The sequence below is a fragment of the Eptatretus burgeri genome, chromosome 10 (genome assembly GCF_056783735.1).
Source record: "Eptatretus burgeri isolate ZD-2024b chromosome 10, Ebu_testis_v1, whole genome shotgun sequence".
In the NCBI taxonomy this organism is placed as follows: Eukaryota; Metazoa; Chordata; class Myxini; order Myxiniformes; family Myxinidae; genus Eptatretus; species Eptatretus burgeri.
This window is the reverse complement of record NC_140970.1, coordinates 49,156,281-49,178,318: the sequence shown is the minus strand read 5'-3', so window position 1 is coordinate 49,178,318 and position 22,038 is coordinate 49,156,281. Positions and strand designations below refer to the sequence as shown.

At 46.9% G+C, this 22,038-nt stretch overlaps 1 protein-coding gene across 7 annotated transcripts in view; it reads left to right on the top strand.

Annotated features, from left to right (window-relative positions):
- The window catches only part of LOC147018519 (FERM domain-containing protein 4A-like), a 370,473-nt gene that overhangs the window by 320,828 nt on the left and 27,607 nt on the right, over positions 1–22,038 (top strand). For all 7 annotated transcript variants that reach the window (XM_085898238.1, XM_085898240.1, XM_085898235.1 and 4 more), the window contains 8 exons: positions 1,981–2,103; positions 3,410–3,638; positions 4,428–4,484; positions 4,780–4,924; positions 5,033–5,095; positions 6,977–7,402; positions 20,496–20,834; positions 21,105–21,319. In XM_085898238.1, coding sequence (XP_085754364.1) covers positions 1,981–2,103; positions 3,410–3,638; positions 4,428–4,484; positions 4,780–4,924; positions 5,033–5,095; positions 6,977–7,402; positions 20,496–20,834; positions 21,105–21,319 — 1,597 coding nt within the window. The remainder of the gene's footprint in view (positions 1–1,980; positions 2,104–3,409; positions 3,639–4,427; positions 4,485–4,779; positions 4,925–5,032; positions 5,096–6,976; positions 7,403–20,495; positions 20,835–21,104; positions 21,320–22,038) is intronic.

Below are 22,038 nucleotides of genomic sequence, written 5' to 3'. Positions count from 1 at the left end.
TGGGGCACTGATCAACCACAGACTCGAGTGTGGCGTAGAATGTGTCCTTCACGGTAACATCACTCGCCTCAGTCGGAGCATAAATAGAGACCAGGGAAATGACACCTAAGGAGTGACGAATCCTTAATCTCATAATACGCTCGTTGACCGGTGTTACCTCAATTATCATTGGGGTCAGCTTATTGGACACAGCTACAGCAACTCCCTTGGGTATGGTAATCATCAGAGCGACCAGACCAATAGTAGGTGTAACCACCCACCATTATCTCGCCGCAATCCGGTCTCCGAACTTCAGAGAGAGCTGCAACCCCGATATCCAAACGCTTGAGCTCAGATGATAACAGAGACAGGTGATCATCCTCTTAGGGATAGGACATTCCAGGCACCCACCCGAAGGGACCGCCTCAGGTTAACCCAAGGAGACCGCCGGCCTGGTGGACGACACTCAGCACCACTCCGACACACTCTCCCGCAATCTGACCCAGGGATGTTACCCCGTGGTTTCCTCCTATCAAAGATTGGGGGTCCCGAAGGCTTTGCCCCAATCCCATCATCCGGTGAGCTGCCCTGCGAAGGGAAGCTGCACAGGAGGCCTCACGGAGTGGGTTTTCAGATTTTTTGCGTTTTTGCGTTTTGCGGAATGAAGCGTTTTACGGTGGCTGAGTGCAAATCCTGCCACCAACCTCCTAATAAGAAGTGACCCAACTGCAGGAGGACGTCCGCAGACACAGTTGCGCACTAGATATGGATGGCCGTTGGCTCACAATTAGCTCCTCCGCCCTTTGACAGGTTTTGTTTTTAATCCTGCTGGGTGTCCATATCCAAACACCCTCCTCACCAGAAAACCTGGTGGGGGAGACGGTTTAGTCGCCGACAACCCGACCATGGAACAGGTTAGTACAGGTTTACATGGTACCTGTAGCAGGTCACAGATCGAACCTGACCTGACGAAAATATATATATATATATATATATATATATATATATATATATATATATATATATATATATATATATATATATATATGTGTGTGTGTTACATGTATTACATGTAGATTAATATTTTAGGGCTGGTAGGATGGCCAAGACATATGCACACTCGTCTTTAAACAGTCTAGCCTGTGTTCGGATCTCGAACCAGCTATAAACTGTCATCCCGATGGATCACAGGCAGGGTGATTCATCAATGTGTGTGCCATCCCTCAGATGTACGTTAAACAGACATCCCGTCTGCCGGGCATTAGGTGGTGGACATTAAAGATCCCACGGTGTCCTTCACAAACAGTAAGCGCCGTTAACAAATTCCAAATTCCTGCCATAACCTTAGTCGAACATTGGGCCTGGTCAGCCAGTTCATGAAGGACTTGGGCCAAGCTTCTCCCGGCCAACGTCGCAACACGTGGGAATAATTGTGGCCATTAAAGAAGACGACGAAGAGTGGAGATTAATATTTTTGAGGGAATTTGTCTTCATGGTCTTGCTTATCAATACTCATCATCACATGTGCTGAAAATCAAGATGGCCACAAGTGAGGCCACAGACGGTGGATCAGTGAATAATTATGAAATATCTGATCAAAAAACATCCAACTTATTGAAATTTACAGACGATAGGCTGCACCACACAGTATGTTTGTCATTTGCTTGTCAACAATAGCCACACCTGACTCGTGCAAATAATATTAAGATGCAGATGAAAATATAAAGTGTGAACTGTATGTTGTGAGAACAGCCACCTCAATTCGCACTGGAAATATCAAGCGACTTGAGGATCTAATTTTGACTGACCAATGAGCTGTCTGTTTGTCATATCAGTTCAGAAGTGAATATTATTGTCGGTAACGGTGGATCCATCATTGATGGAAAAATTAGTTACAAACAAAATTCGAGGTCAAATTTGAACCACCGGATCACTTAACTGAGAGCCTGACTTAAATTCACAACACTTTCCCACCCTCTTTCATTCACTTCAACCTTGCAGGCCCTGACCGGTGCGATGCCACCAGAATATCCACTGGAATCTGGGGAGAAACTTCCACCCGTGCGCCGACGAGTTGGGACAGCTTTCCAACTTGACGAAAGTCAACTTGGGAGCAACACGGAGGTGAGGAGGTCCACTATCATTGCTTATGGACATGCTTTGCCTTCATTTTAATTTACACCCATCATATATATATATATATATATATATATATATATATATATATATATATATATATATATATATATATATATATATATATATATATATATATATATTGGAAATCTTCGGATGTAAAAATGTCAATTCAAAGTTCGGTAATTCGAGTTTGGAGACTTGGAATCGGCATCTAAATCATCTAAATCATCTAAATCATCGACATCTAAAGCTGGTTGCAAATTGTTGAAGATTATGCTTGGTTTTCGGGCATTCTCCGAATCGACGGATAGCTTGTGCCTCTCTCTTTGTCAGCAATGATGAAAGCATTATCACCAAGATCAGGTCTGTCTGATTATTCCAATGTGCCTTTGCTTTCTGTCTTCTTAATTATTATGCGTTTTGGTTTCATAACTCTGCCGTCTACTGGAAACATGGCTGAGTTCAACGAAGGACCTTTTTAAGAAGTAAACAAAAGGACCTGTCAACCATTATTTCTTTTAACGCTGAATAATAGCACAATTTTAAATGATGTAACCGAAACTGTGTCAACTATGCTTTCATTTATCTTTTTCTTGCATTGCAATGTCGTCTGCTTAACGTCCAGCACCTTTCCCTCTGCGTTATTTCCTCACACTGAGTACTTTCCTCCCATCTTTCACTCCATTCGTTTCTGCTATCACAATTTTAACATTCTCTCGGGACATTCCCACATTGTCATCCTTCAAAGGAATTCCCCTCCCATGTCTGCCTTCCTAACAGCAACTTTCCACTGGAATCGGACATCTGAAGTTGGCTCACCTTACCCATTTTTTCCCCGAGTCTAAACCCAACACTCACCCTCATTCTTTCATTGCCCTCTCTACTCACCAGAAGATTGGGATAAATTGAGAAAACAATAATTTAGGGAAAGAAAGAGGTGGTGAGGATATGAGATGCAAATTAGGGTTGCGGTGTGTGGAATAAGTTGGCAGAGAAGGGAAAGGAGGTTGGGAGTGCGAGTGAGATAGGAAACAAGGAGCATGTACATGATATCCAGAAAGGTTAAATATAATTCACCACTTTGCCAATTGTATGAATAAATAGCCCTTTACATTGCTCATCGAAATTATTTACACGTGTGCATTCAATAATTTCTAATTCACTGGGACCATGACTTGCTTTTTCTGTGCAAGTGAAATTTGGTAGCTGCGTGGTATTCTTAAATCTGTTTCATCATCGACCCCTTTATAATTTCAGGCGTCGACGTAATGATCATTGCCTTTGTTTGCAGGAAAAAGAACTTGATAAGCTTGAGCGTGATTTTGCAATTCAAGCCAAGATCGTGGAGGCCTCTCGGCAGCTAGCCCGTGACCCGAATGTGACGAAAAAGGTGCGACGCAAGCGCAAGGTGGCCTACGCGGAGTCTGCTCGGCGCCTCCAGCACCTGGAAGAAGCCATTAACGAACATCGGATGCATACGGGCCAGCACCCTACCCAGCGCGCTTCACTGCTCCTCGACGGTATGTTTCATGAATGTAGTTTTCTCTTTTCTCCTTCGCCCCTTCTCGTTATCAAACTCCCTCTTAATTTTCTGCTTCTTTATTTGCTTTCCAACCACTTTGTGTTTTTATTCATTTTGTCCTTCAATTGTAAATGATGATAATTGCCTTTTTCATTCCTTTTTTTAAAATGCAACGATTGAATGTTTAACTCTTTCTTTCTTTATTACCTCTGCCATCGAAGGTGGACGGAGGTTATGTTTTCACCCCTTTCTGTCTGTCTGTCTGTGAGCAGGATATCTCAAAAAGTTGTTAATGGATTCAGACAAAATTTGGTGGACAGGTTGAGTGTGTGACAAAGACGAATTGATTAGCTTTTGGTGAAGATCCGGATCCGGAAATGAGAAATTTTAAGCGATTCTTCACCTTTGAGAGATAGCGCCAAAAACGATATATAGCATGATATCTCAAAAAGTTATGGGTGGATTCGGACGGACTTAGTGGATGAGTTGGGTATGTGACCAGAACAAGCCGATTCGATTTTGGTAAAGGTCCAGATCCAGATCCGGCCTATCAGTGGGGTACAAAATGTAAACTGTTCAGCCTGGCAGAGGTATTCACTCTACAAAGTGCCGTTCTAGTTTTCTGTTTTTTTAAAAAAAATTCTCCCCTTATTCGACATTTAGTTACATTTTTAATACTTGTATGTGCAGAAAAGTGTCTCCCACCGTCCTGATATTGATGATTCATCATTGTTGCTGCACCAGTCACAATAAATGATATCATTCATCATGTTCTTTTCTGATTCAGACGAAACTGTTTTGCTTGAGGATGGCTCCCAATCAGATGGAGTGATAATGGATGATGGTAAGTGTTTGTGTGTATTGGTTTCATTTCGACTTTTTCTCTTTTCCTATTCCAGTTTCCATACTCTCCTAAATCTGTTAAATAAATTTTCGGGAAAGTAAATGTATACACTCTCTTTCCGTACAAAGGGGTGACGTCGCACAATGTAAACATTGGACTTTGCATGCCAGCATAGCTTGCTGTGGTCTAAGTGTGCATGGCATTTATTATTGTGCAATGCAGGCCACTTTGGTTTTCAATGAATAAATATTTATTCGGAAAGGTAAAGATTTGTCACATTTTGTCTTTACAAAAGATGAGTTGGTGGGCACCATATTTTCTTCGGTCCATTCGACTCCTCAGCGGAGAAGTATCACACCAGCTCGTTCTCGGTGTTACAGTGCCAGGGGTCGGCCCCCGCTGCCCCCATCTGTCCGCCTCCCACCGTCTACATTGCGCAGGTCTGAATAACATCTCAATATTGCTTCTTTGATTTATGTGCTCTTCTTGATTTCAAGAGATTGTTCACCGATATCCACTCACAAAAGTTTGGAATGCTCCTTTTTCAGCTCACCAGTTCAAAAAGATCCCCCAGAGAAAGGTTCGAACCAGCGCTGTGTCCACACCAACAAGTATGGCCAGGCACAACTGATATGTGATTGTTGTTTTTTTTATCATCGCACTGCACCAAAGATTAAATTGTGTTTATGACGACAGTGGTTAAAGTTTATAGGGCTAGAAGGATGCCCGAGAGGTCTGCACACTCGCCTCGAAGCCGTCTACCCGGGTTTGAATCTCGACCGAGCTATAAACTGTCATCCTGGTGTTTCATAGGTATGGCGATTCATCAGTGTTTGTGTCATCTCTCGGATGGATGTTAAAATAGTATCCCATCTGCCGGCATTAGTTGGTGGATGTTAAATATTCTTTGGTGTGCTTTGCGAAGAAGTACGTGAGCTATCGCCACCTCCATGGCCAAATTCCAAATTCCTGCCCTAACCTTCATTTGAACATCATGCCTGACCACCCTGTTCGTGAAGGACTTTGGCCAAGCTTCCCCCTGCCAACTATACGAGAACAAGATATCTGAGATGACAAAGCGATTGCCAAGGGTAAGCTTCCCCTGGCATCCGCGAACCAATGATGAACCTATTATTTTTGGACCACCATATCACCTTGACCTTCAACATGTATGGATAGAATGTAAATATAGAAAATGTGTCGCCATCTACAATCTATCTGCAAAACTCAACATCATGAAAATCAGAGGAAAATTATTCAAGTTATGATCAAAAGGTAATTCGGTCACAATCCAAAAAAGTAGGTCAAGGACACGAATCAAATATCAGGGGCACAACTTTAGTGGAGGTCCACTGTTATGATGCAAGAACATCTTGGAATGCCAAACGGTCTTTGAGATTCCGTGTTGGCAAAATTGAGCGATGACAAAACAAAACCTTTTTTTTTCAGACCCCCATTTGATCTTGACCTTTAACCTAGAGGGGTATGATGTAAATGAAGCATAAATACAGCTTGCTCTATGCTATCTAAAGAGGGCAATTTCGTTCTGATCAGACCAAATTTAGTTGTTATGATGTTAAATTGTGTAAAATTACGTCATGACTTTAAAATTAAGTCAAGGTAAAAAAAAAAAAAAGTATGTCAACCCTGCATACTTTGTATTCCCACTGTTGATGCAAAATTTCATTCTGAAAGTCCCAGCCGGCTCGAGGATACAGCTTGGACATTGGTGGGAAAATGGGAGGAAAAAAAAATAACCCAAATGGTGGTTTAGTACTCCTCGGGGGTCGAAGAAACTCTGATGTATCATTAAAAACTGGAGGCACTATTGTAGAAACAAATCCTACAACAGGTATAAGCCTCCCCCTGTCCGATGAGGGGAGGGTTAATAATTGTGTCCATCAAAGAAGAAGTGGCTGAAGTCTATAAACTGCATCAGTGATGACATTGAATTTGGAGGAGGAAAGGAGATCAACGTACAGAAGGGATGCCGGTTGCTTATACTCCTGAATTTGGGAGCGAATTTCTATTTGGAATCATACATGAGTTTCTGCACAGCACAAAGCACACTCAGGGTAATGTGGGTTCTTTTTTTCTTCTGTGCAGCAGTGTATATACCATAGCCAGAATGGCATTTTGATGAATGATATTTTAATTACATCATTTAGTCTTTTCCCACCCACGGCATGGCATGACCACCTGTGTGTTCCTTTGAATCCTTACTTTACCCACATTATATTCCTTGTTGTGGTCTTGCTTTGCATCATTGTTGTTTTCCCATCTCAAAATGTTATTGCACAAACTTCTTTTATTCCTGTAACACCAACAAAGCTGTGAATCCAATTAAGAATACTGGCCATCTACGATTGCCTTTGACATTTTCTCCCAGTACCTGCATCTGCCGTATTTTCTCCTTCCTCCCTTCTCTTCCCAACTTTTTCTCTTGCCAGTCCATTTCCTCTCAATTTTTTATACCTTTTCTTTTCTTTCAGGGATGCTGAATTGAGTCTGCTTCATGGATGCAATGTGCCGAGGAGTGCCGAGCGCTCCAACAGCCTCGATATGCCAGGCCAATTGCCACTCCGCTCTTCTCCAACCCCGACTATAGCCACTTCATGGGATGCGCATGAAAGTAGCAGCTCATCCCATCTCGATGATGGCTCCTCTCACACTAGTGGTTCAAGCCTTGAACAGAGAGGTTCACAGAGATCAACCGTGCCAGCCACCTACCATACTCTGGCATGTGATCATTCGCGAGACAAAGTACGTCGTAGAATAGAACACAATGCAGCAGCTTTTCTTTCTCGAGGCTCAACAGGTAGCAGAACAGTTACAGTGGGAAGCATGCCAAACCTGGCTTGTGATACCTTTGACATGAACGACGGTTCTCGAGCTCAACCTCCACTGCAGCAGCATGGGTATGCTACGCATGATTCCTTACTCCAGCGTCAGCCATTTTTACAATATAGCAGCTTTTGATAAACTTTCTTCAGAGTACTCTATGTCAGAATTTTATTTGTATTTCTCCATACAGATATGTTGGGGGGGGAGTCGTTCATGTAACTGGTTGAAGAAACACCGTTGTTGCACAGAAAAAAAGAGACATAGAATTGACAAAAATCACACAAATTTCTTGCATCCCATAAATATGATGGTTTGACATGATATTGAACACTTATTTATTGTATTTTGAAGTAGCAGCTTATGGAAAAAACTAGAATACAGAATAGAATAGAACAGAACAGCATGACTAGAGTGGAAAGTTAGGAAACACACCAACAGCAGGTACGAAACACAACAGAGGGATTCTTGGCAGAAGAATTATCAAGTAAAGGAATGAGCACGTAAGGGGAAGGAGTGGAATGGGAAGGAAGATGCAGGGTGTGAACAAGATGGATACAAGCTCAAGCAGAAGTTAGGGACAGACAGAACCGGAAGGGAAAACCAGGGAGCAAAGAGCAATGTAACAGATCAACGGAAAGATGGGTGGAGGGAGAGGGTAGAAGAGACGACAGGAAAGGAAGTGGTGGGCTTATGGAGGGACAATAAGGGTATAAAATATCATGAGTATGCTTGGGGGATGACCCAAAGGAGGGGGTAAGCAGACATCTTTGAAGTTTTGGAGGGAAGAATGTGATATAATAAGCAGAGGAAGTTGGTTCCACATGCAAGAGAAAACAGCAACAAATGAGAACAGCACTCGGTAGAGTGCATACCTTCGCCTGGCTGAATAGTTTACATTTGGTACCCTACTGATGGGCTGGACCTGCATCCACGTGCATCCTGGACAAATCTGAGGTGTGGGGAGACAGCACTGAAAGTGCAGCGGGTATAAGACCAGAATGGAGGCAGTAGAAGTGAATGTTTCTCGAGCACTTGGAAATCCGTTGGTCACGGATCGAGCATTGCCAGAGGCTGTGTGTGTTCTTTTGTGCTTGTTACAAACTTCATGGAGTTATACTTGGTACAATTTCTTTGTTGGCTGTGGCGTTTTTTTCTTCGAATTCTGTGTGTGTATGATATATACATATATACAGTATATTGCATTTTCACAGATATATGTATATGTATGCTGGTATACTATATACATATATATATATATATACATTTTATATATATATATATATATATATATATATATATATATATATATATATATATATATATATATATATATATATATATATATATATATATATATATATACACATATACACGTTGTTGTTCGTCTTTCGGCTGCTCCCGTTAGGGGTCGCCACAGCTGATCATCCGTTATGATCCGCATACTGATTTGGCATAGGTTTTACGCCGGATGCCCTTCCTGACGCAACCCTAGTCGCCTCTTACAACACAGGGATAAGGATTGGGTTTCGCCATGATTCTGGGCTGCCCTACACCCTTTAATAGCGCGGCCCACTGCAGAGCACCCGTCCTCAAGCGATCCTCCAACCCAAGCCTCTGAGTTGCCAGATTACAGGCACATGCCACAATGCCGTGTGTATATATATATATATATATATATATATATATATTGTTGCGGTCTTCGCGCCCGCCGGCGTGCGAACGGCCACGTAACTCGAATCGCGGCACGTCGCCCACCGGACGGACAATCCAGTCGTGACCCTCTCGGACTAACGCCGGGAACCAGTCACGGGTGGACCTTTCGGTCTCACCGCGATCGAGCCAATCAGCCCCCGCGTGGGATAGGGTTGCTCGCCAAATTCGAACTACCTAAGTACCCACGCGGAGGGTAGACCGGGCGATCGCACCTCGCCGCAGGTCGACTTCGGACACGGGCCACTTAAGCGACCCGTTCCGTACTATCAGAATAACCGAGCGGTGTTATCGTCGACCTCGACGGTTCGATTAATTATCGGGCGTATTCAGCCCACTACCAACCCTTTACGTGAAGCAAGATGGGGATTCAATGGAGGAAAAGACGAGCGAAGCGGGAGAACAGTTCAACAATAAAGCACATTTATTCGCGGCACACGGGAAGCACACAAATACAATTCCACCAAATGCACACAAACAAAAGAAAACACAATTCCATTTACACAAAAAGCAAACATAAAAGTGAAAACACAGTGCAGAGCTAATACCGACTACCGAGCACACGGCAACACTTATACAATTCTACTTCACAGACGGCGCCGACAACACATACCCAAAACCAAGGAAAAGAAATCCCCCAAGAATGAGGTAGGCCTGAGGCCGAGACCGGGTCGGGCCTACCCGTCTGGTGATGAGACGCGGAGCGGCGATGGCACCGCAACCCGCGGGCCTCGTGGACAGTGCCTGGTAGGGGGTGGGAACGGGGCCCCTTGGTCGCACTATCTCAGCGCGGGGGAAACAGGAGGGGGTTGCTGATGCTCGGGGTATAGAGGATCTTTATTATGTGCGACGAGCGTCTCCACCTCGGCCAGGTCGCGCTGTCGGCCTCCCTCGGGTGCAGCTTCCTGCACGACGCGAGCACCCCCTCGTCTGGTGTCGCCGCCTTTCCACAGCTCCGTCCCCTCCGTTCCGACTCCAACGCACACGACGAGCAGCTCCACCGCCCGCGAAGTCTTGACCCTCTGCTTCCGACTCTCCTCTTCTTGACTCTCCGACCTCGTTCTGCTGACTCTCTCCTTCCCACTCTGACTGACGAACACGGTCCTTTTATCCACCCGTAACTTCGCCTTTGACCCCCTCCCTTTGACCTTTCACCCCGCTCCCCATTGGCCCGAGAAAAAGTGGGCGTGAAGGCTTTTTGATCCACAAATTTGCATATATCGATCGTTCTGTGGGCGGGGCCAAATCGCCCCTCGCTCACCGATTGGACGGCAAAAAGTGGGCGTGTGTCGTTTTTGATCCGTTTTTGAAGCAGAAAATCCGTGGTTTTGTACACGCTGTTCAACGTGCGCCCTACACGAGTCCAGCATCGGTGCCCATGAGTGGCGCGAGATGACGGTGATGCGATGGTGGCGAGTTGTGACGGTAAAGGTCGTGGCGGTTGTGGTGAAGCGGCGTTGTGGTTGGTGGTCGTTGTTGTGGTTGTGATCATGGCGGTTGGTCCAAAATAAAGATAGTAAAAGAAAAACGGCTATCCTGAAGAGTCGCAGCACGTATAAATGACATGTATTCCCACTAGACAACGGGTTTGGGCCTAACTACACATGCACTTACCGAGATACCTCACCTAAGGGACCTGAATGGTGGTTTGCGAATTTGGTAACCACAACACTACCCCCTTCCCTTTTTACAGACTCGTCCCGAGTCGTCAAATTTTCGTGTGCCATCATGTGTAGTTTTCCCAAGTACATTTTACCTACGGATCCCTGAGTGCGACATTCATGGTATTCGTGTCCCCAAAATAAATAACCTGAGGGCTGCGTAACTACCTAAACAAACTCACTCACACGGACGACTTAAATAAAATTGCCGGCGCTAAGACAAACATGCCGGGGGCGCACTCATATGTACAGTACATCTTACCTTAACTTACAAATCTTACACTAAACCATGGCCCAGGATCATTGAACTCTGCAAAAGAAAGCAGTTAGCAGGGAGCCAGGCTGCCCACATGCAGTCTCTGGCTCAAAACAATGCAGGTGACAGGGAACGTGGCTGGCTGCTCACACGCAGTCCAAGGCCTTCCCTTTTGAACTGAACGCAGTGAACCACAACGGTGCATGGGCTGCACAAACGCAGTCTCCGTGCCAGCTCAAGTGGCACACGCAATGAACACAACGAATGGATGGATGAATGGATGGACCGAATGCAGTGAACCACAACGGTGCATGGGCTGCACAAATGCAGTCTCCGTGCCAGCTCAAGTGGCACACGCAATGAGCACAACGAATGGATGGATGAACACAAACACGGTGCACGGGCCGCCACTGCAGGCCCGTGTTGTAGCTGCCAACAGGGCAGTTCTCGCAGCTTGCAAACTGTTGCCTTGCGGATCCTGGCGCACATGGAAATGAACAGGGGGGGGGGGCAAAGCAAAATTGAACGGGGCTGGTGAACATGGGCAGTGGGCATGGCATGGCAAAGGTGCAGGCAACACAGCCCGCAGAAGAAGGCCGCTGCAGGCAAACACAGCCGGCAGATGAAGACCGTTGCAGGCAAACACAGCTGGCAGATGAACTGGCCGGCACAGGCCTTGAAGCAAAACACGGCCAGCCGATGGCACAGGTCTTACAGCAAAACAACAGCTGCTGATGAAGTTGGCCAGCCTTTGCCGTTCAGTGGAGGTTGGTGGAGGGGAGTGCGGTGGTGCTGGCCACTTGGAAGGCGGGCTCGGACCTACCTACCTGTCTCCCTCCCAACCTATCGCCTTTGCCTGTCACTGTACATACCCACTCCCTTAATTTGTCAAACCCCAATTTAGCCCCCTTAATTTTTTTTATTATTTTTTTTTTTATTTTTACTTCCCCACTATAAATCGTCCCCTAACCCCCTTTATCGTCCTTGTTCGGCTAACCTATTCTGTCACCTAGCCTACTCCCAACCCCTACGTTCCCTTCCCGGAGGGGAATAAGGGAGAGCTAACGTCCTGTGTCGAGGCCCAACGAAGCCTCAGAATGGCCTCTCCAGAGTTCGGCGATCTAACCCAAAGTGGGTCCAGCGGCCCACAACGACAGCGAGGGGATGGATGGTGCGGAGGGGTACATCTCCTAATCTACCCTAACCATTAACTCTTAAACTACCCCGGGGCTTTCAACAAGCGCCTCTCGCTTAAACTATTGGTTCTAACAACCCAGATTCCCGTCGCCTGTGTTGGTGTCCTTACAATTTCGGGCCTCGCCCCCCAATTTTCTCTCCGTGCCCTCACACGGTCTCCTGGCTGGGACACGTGGCTCCCTTTGGCAGGCACGACCCTCTGCCGATCTCCCGCTATGGCACCCCGGGCACTACACTGCCTCCGAGCCTACCAGGTCCCTAACACCGGGAGTGCCCCCCATGGCACCTCCCTGAAACGCACACGTGGCAGGCCGGCCTCCCGGGCCCCTTTCCGAGGGTCACCCGTGCCCACAACACTGCCCACGCGGCTAATGGCGCCCCGGGCCCCCGCACCAAGCAGGCGCACCCGTGCCCACTACTCTATCCCGGCCCCCCATGGGCCCATGGCCTACCGCGGCCGACTAGCCTGGTGCCCGGGGTACCCACTCAGCGATACACACCTTTCGCAGCCACGCTCCCAAGCCCGTCAACAGGGCTCCTGCACCCCTCCAAATGGGTCTCGAGCCTACTTTCCCACCAACAACAGAACGACCTCCATTTTTCAATTTGACTAACCCAGCTAACTCACTCTACACTGACCCCGGGGTCCCTTGGGCGGGAGTCACTCCTCCCCCCAATCACTCATCGCACCATGCATTCCCCATTCGCTCCACTCACACAGACCCGCTGGCCTCACTCACTCACCATGTACTCACCTCACAACTCACCAACAACTCTTCAACACACACACCGCTGAACTCTGCCATCCTTCTAACTACATCCCCTAACTAACTCGTGCTCCCACGTCGTCCCTTAAACTACAGCACGTTCCTTTTAACACTACGTAGCTAAACTACGTCCCCGCTACATATCCACAAGTCTGTCACTGTCTCCAAAATAATCCCATTTTATTTCCCAACCTAAATCTGGCTACAATCCCTCTAACTAATCCATTCCACGGACTCCATGAGGACTTACCCCTGCCCCATGAAGTCGGTCTAGCTAAGCTAACCCTTCCCCCTAACTAGTTTTCATCCTGTGCCCAGGAAGGGGGTCTTCCACCCCCCGCCCAGGAATCCTGTGCACCCGAAAGTGAGGCTTGCTTCTTTTTTTTTTTTTCCATGCGCAGCACCTGCGCGGCAACTCAGAGCTCGCGCACTTTGCACCTGCCCGTGACGTCATGCAGCTGCACGTGTTCCTCGTCCCTCCTTGGACGGGACCATCCGGCAGAGATACCCCTCCTGCCGGATTCCAACCCCACGTGCAGCCATGACGTCACCGTGCGCATAAAAAAAACAAGCCCCACGTCTCGAGGGGTTCCCCACGCGAACACATGTGCTTTGCCCGTTGGAGCTTAACACACACGATCGCGTGGAGAACCCGTCCGGTCCAAATCCATTTACCTGCCCAAACTTTGTCCGTCCGCGGGATCGGCAAATCCACCGCGTGCGTTTCCGGACCGGGACTTCACTCTCGTAAGCGAGCACGTGGCGGTCTCGTGCGTTGCACAGCACGAACCGCGTGCTCACTGCTGGGTGAACCCGGCACGGTCCCAGAAACAACTACAGCCGCTACTCGGCTTTCTCTCCTCTGTCGCCGTCGTCGTCTCCATTCAACCCACGCACACTTGCGTGTTACGACGCACACAGTCCACTCCATCACATTCACACGGGGAGACGCGGCTGCGTGCTCCCGCATGCCGACCGACATCTCCCTCTCATACCGCTCTCTCACACACACGGTCTCCCTTACATAACCCATACCACTCACACGTGGTGCTCCATTCACTCGTCCCTCACTCACACACGCGGGGGAACTCACCCACGGTGCCTCATCCATACTCCGCGCCTCACTCACACACGCGGGGGCACTCACCCGCGGTGCCTCATCCATACACACGGCGACACTCACACACGCGGTCTCTTCCACACACGGTTCCTCACCCACACACGCGGGGGCACTAACCCGCGGTGCCTCACTCACACTCCGTGCCTCACCCACCACGCGGGGGCACTCACCCGCGGTGCCTCACTCATACAGGCCGTTTCACTCACACACACGGCCTCTTCCACACACGGTGCCCCATCCACACCCGGCGTGCTGGGAAGCACGCACTCTGGCACCATCGCCACCACACCACTCACACACGGGGTCGCTTCCACACACGGGGACGCACTCACGCCTTGCACCACACACACAGGGACAACCACACTGGGGATTCGAGTCCCCACAAGGGTCTCCGGGGCCTCTATACCCCCCAAGCTCTCCGTGCACCTGTCCACAGCACTCGTCCCCTCAACCTCGCAAAGCACGACCGAACCCACCTGGTCGTGACTCGCCTCAAGGGGGCAGACTCCCTCCCCTCGTTCCTGGAGGAGGCCATCCAGGTGCTCGCACTGGGTCCCCACACGCTCCGCGAGCTCACCCCCATTATCCTCCACTACCTCCGTGTGTGTGTGCACGTCACTTACCCCGTCTTCATCGTGTAGTCTTTCCTCTATTTTTTCTATCTCCCGTGTCTCTGCCAACTCTTCACCCTTTACCTCCCTTGTCTCCACTATTATTTCCTTTGTCACGGCCTTCATGCCCGCCTGCAGGCATCGGCCCATGTTCTGCGTTTCACCCCGCAGCTTTTTCGTTTCTTCCTTCATTTGCTTGTTCATGCCTTTCATTTCGTTTATAAATTCAGTTGTGTTTGCATCCATCTTCGTTTTTACTTCGTCCATTTGCTTGTTCATGTTCGCAATCATCTTCGCTGTCGTTTCCGCATACATTTTTGCCAGCATGGTGTATAGCTGGGTCATGTGGGGTGCGCTTGGGTGAGCCGTTTCGGCAGGGGTCGGGGAAGGGTTTTGGTGGAGAGGGGGGGGGAGGTGTCATACACCGCGGCCGCTGCCGCACCCACCTCAGGTTCTGGGTTCAGTTGGGCGAGTCCGTGTTCCTGCACAATCAACATTTCCTGCTCGGGGATTCCATCCTGGACCATGGATTCTACATTACTACACATATACATTTCTAATACCCCCGGCTCCCGCTCGCCTTGAGACGCCATCTTGCTTCTCGTGAAGGGTTAATTTGCTCGCTCGTAATTTGGAGGAATCGGGGGTCGCTTCTCTCACCCCTGGACCGATTCCCGTGAATTTCGCTGGAGACAGGAGAGCCTGTTGTCCCGCTCTCCAATACCAGTGCCGCGAGGGGGGCGAGGAATTTGGATCGCACGACCTGACACCAGTGCTGCGGTATGCGCGCCCGCCGGCGTGCTGCCGGCCACGTACCTCGAATCGCGGCACGCCGCCCACCGGACGGACACTCCAGTCGTGACCCTCTCGGACTAACGCCGGAACCCAGTCACGGGTGGACCTTTCGGTCTCACCGCGATCGAGCCAATCAGCCCCCGCGTGGGATAGGGTTGCTCGCCAAATCTCGAACTACCTAAGTACCCACGCGGAGGGTAGACCGGGCGATCGCACCTCGCCGCAGGTCGACTTCGGACACGGGCCACTTGCGACCCGTTCCGTACTATCAGAATAACCGAGCGGTGTTATCGTCGACCTCGACGGTTCGATTAATTATCGGGCGTATTCAGCCCACTACCAACCCTTTACGTGAAGCAAGATGGGGATTCAATGGAGGAAAAGACGAAGCGAAGCGGGAGAACAGTTCAACAATAAAGCACATTTATTCGCGGCACACGGGAAGCACACAAATACAATTCCACCAAATGCACACAAACAAAAGAAAACACAATTCCATTTACACAAAAAGCAAACATAAAAGTGAAAACACAGTGCAGAGCTAATACCGACTACCGAGCACACGGCAACACTTATACAATTCTACTTCACAGACGGCGCCGACAACACATACCCAAAACCAAGGAAAAGAAATCCCCCAAGAATGAGGTAGGCCTGAGGCCGAGACCGGGTCGGGCCTACCCGTCTGGTGATGAGACGCGGAGCGGCGATGGCCCCGCAACCCGCGGGCCTCGTGGACAGTGCCTGGTAGGGGGTGGGAAAGGGGCCCCCTTGGTCGCACTATCTCAGCGCGGGGGGAAACAGGAGGGGGTTGCTGATGCTCGGGGTATAGAGGATCTTTATTATGTGCGACGAGCGTCTCCACCTCGGCCAGGTCGCGCTGTCGGCCCCTCTCGGGTGCAGCTTCCTGCACGACGCGAGCACCCCCTCGTCTGGTGTCGCCGCCTTTCCACAGCTCCGTCCCCTCCGTTCCGACTCCAACGCACACGACGAGCAGCTCCACCGCCCGCGAAGTCTTGACCCTCTGCTTCCGACTCTCCTCTTCTTGACTCTCCGACCCCGTTCTGCTGACTCTCTCGTTCCGACTCTGACTGACGAACACGGTCCTTTTATCCCCCCGTAACTTCGCCTTTGACCCCCTCCCTTTGACCTTTCACCTCGCTCCCCATTGGCCCGAGAAAAAGTGGGCGTGAAGGCTTTTTGATCCACAAATTTGCATATATCGATCGTTCTGGAGGCGGGGCCAAATCGCCCCTCGCTCACCGATTGGACGGCAAAAAGTGGGCGTGTGTCGTTTTTGATCCGTTTTTGAAGCAGAAAATCCGTGGTTTTGTACACGCTGTTCAACGTGCGCCCTACACGAGTCCAGCATCGGTGCCCATGAGTGGCGCGAGATGACGGTGATGCGATGGTGGCGAGTTGTGACGGTAAAGGTCGTGGCGGTTGTGGTGAAGCGGCGTTGTGGTTGGTGGTCGTTGTTGTGGTTGTGATCATGGCGGTTGGTCCAAAATAAAGATAGTAAAAGAAAAACGGCTATCCTGAAGAGTCGCAGCACGTATAAATGACATGTATTCCCACTAGACAACGGGTTTGGGCCTAACTACACATGCACTTACCGAGATACTTCACCTAAGGGACCTGAATGGTGGTTTGCGAATTTGGTAACCACAACAATATATATATATATATATATATATATATATATATATATATATATATATATATATATATATATATATATAGTATATGTATTCATTTTAATCAGAAGCATTATATTTAGCTATGCTCATTGTGGAAAACTTTTTTTTCAGTTTTGCAGAATAAGATAAGGGATTCTTGGAGTTGTAAAGTTTGATCCGTCTTCCGAATTTCAAAAAATAGTGAGAAGGCGCCATCACGTGTTAACTTTGGGAAATACTGCTTCGATTTGGATTCAACTTTCCCTCGCCAATATAAAGTCCGACAGGATGATGCAAAGGTGGTGCACTTAGTTTTGAGCTATTTATACTGGGTTTGATTCCCGACCTGACGATAAACTGATGCTTCGCATGCAGGGTGTTGCATTGTAACCTGTGCTACCCTTTGGATACACATTAACATGGGTGTCCTGTCCAAATACTGTTCATTGGATGTTAAAAGATCCTGCCATGTTTTTCACAAAGAGTAGGTGAGTTGTCAGCACCATCCTGAATAAATTACAAATTGGAAGACAAAGGCAAACCATCCAGTGTAATCCTTGCCACAGATTGCTAAAGAGGGTGTGTGTGTGTGTGTGTGTGTGTGTGTGTGTGTGTGTGTGTGTGTGTGTGTGTGTGTGTGTGTGTGTGTGTGTGTGTGTGTGTGTGTGAGAGAGAGACAGACAGACAGACAGACAGACAGCCCGCATGAAACTGAAATAGAAATCGCAAAACTGTGAAGAAACTTGATGATTCTGCTAATATGGTTCTCCTTTTGAAAAATTGCATTTGAAATACATTTTTCGGTCTGGGGATGATTATGCTATGCCTTTGCTGTAATTCTGGCTTTAAAACTTGATTTAACAAAAACAAAAAAATTATCTCATGGATGAGCTTCCCCGAGCATTACATAAATGACAAAGACATGAGGAGAGCCACCAGGGTACATGAATTATCAGGACTTTAGGAGACGATTTATATATCAACACAGTAAGCTACATGGGATTCATTCTCCAGGTTCACAGCATCAACAGGGAAGTGTTCAGAAGTAAATGACAAACGGGCCAACCACTTGTTAACCTCCGCCATCTTCGAAGATGGATGGAGGTTACTGTTTTCACCCCCTTTCTGTTTGTTTGTTTGTTTGTTTGTTTGTTTGTGAACAGTATTATGCAAAAACTCCTCGACGGATTTCGACGAAACTTGGTGGGGGGGGGGGTTAGGTATGGTCCAAGGATAATGCCATTAAATTTGGACTTGCCCCCCCCCCAAAAAAAATTTGTTAGAGAAAAAAAAATTTTTTTTTTGCATTTCTACATGTTTTAAGTGATTTCCAACCCCCCCCCCCAAATTTTTTTTTTACCACCCTCCCAAAAAAAATAGAGAATTTTTTTTTTTCATTTCTACATGTTTTAAGTGATTTCCAACCCCCCCCCCCAAAAAAAAATTGTTACCCCCCCAAAAAAATTGTTGGAGAATTTTTTTGCATTTCTACATGTTTTAAGTGATTTCCAACCCCCCCCCAAAAAAATTGTTGGAGAATTTTTTTGCATTTCTACATGTTTTAAGTGATTTCCAACCCCCCCCCCCAAAAAAAAATTGTTTGAGAAAAAAAAAAATTTTGCAACTTTTTTTTCAACAAAATTTCGATTTTCTTTTTTTGCATTTTTATATGCTTTAAGTGATTTCCAACCCCCCCCCCCCCTAAAAAAATGTTGGAGAAAAGAACTATAACTCTGTCAGCACTGTTGACATCACATTTAATGAATAAGATATAAGGTTCACTTGAGTGACCCAGAAGTATTGGCGGCGGAGGTTTTGCACTCTCCCGAGTGCTCCCCCTCTAGTCTTTAACTGTGATTGACGGCACATCGTGGAACTTTACATAAATCACATGGAAAACTGGAACGGCATTCAGTAGAACACACACAGTACCTATAGAAAGTCTACACCCCCTTTCAAATTTTTCACCTTTTGTTGCCTTATACCCTGGAATTAAACTGCATTAAACCAGACTTTTTACACCTTTATTTACACATCATAACCCGCAACTTCCAAGTGAAAAACAAATTCTACAAATTTCAGAAAATTAATTAAAAATACAAAACTGCAATATCTTGTTTCGATAAGTGTCCACCCCCCTGAGTTAATACTTGGTGGAAGCGCCTTTGACAGCAATTACAGCTGTGAGTCTGTTGAGATAGGACTCCACCAATTTTGCACACCTTGAATGGGAAATATTTACCCATTCTTCTTTTCAAAACTGTTCAAGTTGTGTGGGGAGCGTTGATGGACAGCAAACTTCAAGTCATGCCACAGATTTTAGGTTGGGACTCTGGGCCACTCAAGGACATTTATCTTTTTGTTCCTGAGCCACTCCAGTTTAGCTTTGGTTGTGTGCTTTTGGTCGTTGTCAGGCTGAAAGGTGAACTTGCTTCCCAATTTCAGCTTTTTCTTGCAGAGGGGCAGCTGGTTTTCCTCTAGGACTTTTCTGTATTTTGCTCCATCCATTTCCCTTAATGGCTGGGGTGGTGGGCTTGGGATCCTCGGGTCCTGAGTTCAAATCCTGCTTTTCTGTTGAATTAATACCAGGTGGCGTTGACTCAGCCTGTCATCCTTCCGAGGTCGGCAAAATGAGTACCAGCTTGCTGGTATTTTGCGTCAGAGTGGCGACCCGTCCAGGATTGTGCCCAATAGCCCAGGAGACTGCTAAGGCAGCACCAATGCTCTGCACAGAGTGTGGTCCCAATCGATGGATGGATTTCCCTTCTATCCTGACAAGTGCTTCAGTCACTGCAAATGAGAAACACCCCCATAATATGATGCTGCCACAACCATGTTTCAAAGTAGTGATGGTGTTGTTTGGGTGATGTGCTGTATTAGGTTTGCACCAAACGTAACATTTTGCATTCAGGCCAAAAAGTTCCATCTTGGTTTCGTCAAACCACAAAACATTTTGCTACATGGCTTCACAATTTCAACCCACCACCTCCGGGATCATAGTCCAGTGTCCTCACCATTATGCCACCCACTCTTGACGTAGAGTAAGTCCTTCATGAAGATTATGGATTGAAGCCCCAAATTTCATCTTATCTGAAAAATTTTCTGTTATCTACCTCTCTGCAGCTTCTCATAAGGTTGCACTCATTCATCAATAGAGCTGATGCAATCCTTAGTTGTCTAACGTTCCTTTCTTTTATGCCCTTTTTCCGATTTGCGAAATTGCTTCCCTTTGTGCAATGTTGCACAAATTCCACACCATTATGTTTTACTCTTTCACTAATGCACATTATTTCTTTGAAATCGAATTGTGAAATCTCTTTGTCTCTCTCTCTCTCTAAACCCCTTGAACCTCTTCCCACCCAATTGTGCAGTTTCGTAAGAACGAACCCACAGTGGTCTACTGACCACATCCAGAATCCTGTTATGAACAGTGAAGGCTGCTACAGCATCCAGACCCCACCTCCTTGCTGGGATGAAGTTCACCACAATACAGCAACCAGAATGCGGCACCATTCACCTGATGTGTATCGTTTTGGTGGGGATAGCTTCGATGGCCGGAAGGGCTTTCCACCGGCAAATTTCCCTTTACACTGGCAGTATTCCCAGCCTATTCTTTGCTCCCTAGCCAGCCAGAACAGGATGCCTCAACAAATATCGTTCAATGAACCAGAACCTGTCCATAACGTTGTTAATCAGGAACTCCGCTTATGGTAATCCTCTACCTTTTTCTGTGCACTATGCTCCTCTACCCTCGAGCCATTATCTTTCTATAAAATATTCTTCAATTGTTGCATCATAATAGATAGCACCATTACAATTACCAGTTTAGCTGTCTTCCTGGGCACTCAAGTTTGAATATGTCATCAATATATATATATATATATATATATATATATATATATATATATATATATATATACATTTTTTTATAATGAACATTAAGTGGAATATGAATTCTGACTTGTACTGCTACGTTACAGGTACAATAAGCGTCGAGGAAGTGATGTGGTGCCACCTGGATGCGTAGAGTTTGAACGCAGAACTTTGAATCATTCAAGACAAGATTCTAATTGCTTTGAAGCTCCCACCTGGCATGGCCATCCTTCACAAGGGTACCATTCCATAACGCTGGACACGAGGACTGTGCCACGCAATTGCTCCGGTTGGGGTCCACCAATTACAACTCTGTCTGCAAGTATGGCCACTAGATATGAATGGATGGATATGTGGAAAGAAAGTTCTGTTGCGTGATAATTTGTTGTAAGCTTGTGTGCAAAAAAATTCCTCAGGAAAATATCGTCCGAGGAAACTGGAAATGAGTTGCTACTTCCCACATGGATCATTGCACCATTTCATCCTGATCTCGTTGTACGAAAATAGTTATTCACATCCACACATTATTTTTTTCAAATTCACATCTACATGCAATTTCTTTCGAGTTTAGCTCTTACATATTCCTCTCATTATAAAGAGATGATTGTTATTTCATCAGGTATTTGCAAACGCTCCCATGCCTTTGCAGAAATTGGTGGGAATTTTAATATGTTGCATTTAGTGTGTAATGGTGCATTGTTTTTTTTCCATACAAGAATATTGTTATGGATATGGTCTCGGAAGTAAAATGGGGGATAGATTAGAATAGTTATTTCATAGTACATGTTCGAATAAGTGTGATGTAATTCCTGTAAATGGTAAAGTGTTGAGCACGTGTTTAGAAAGATGTCACGTCCCCTGCATCTGTGTCAAAGCCCCACCTCCGCACCCCTCTCTACCTTTCTCTACATTCTTAAACCTTGCCTGTCGCACTGCTGTCTGGGTGTAATTTTATTTTCTTGCGGCCCACAATGACAATGGCGAAGTCGGCCAAAGGTCGTCATCTGTCATCTCCAGGCCATTGAAGGGGCTGGAAGGTAA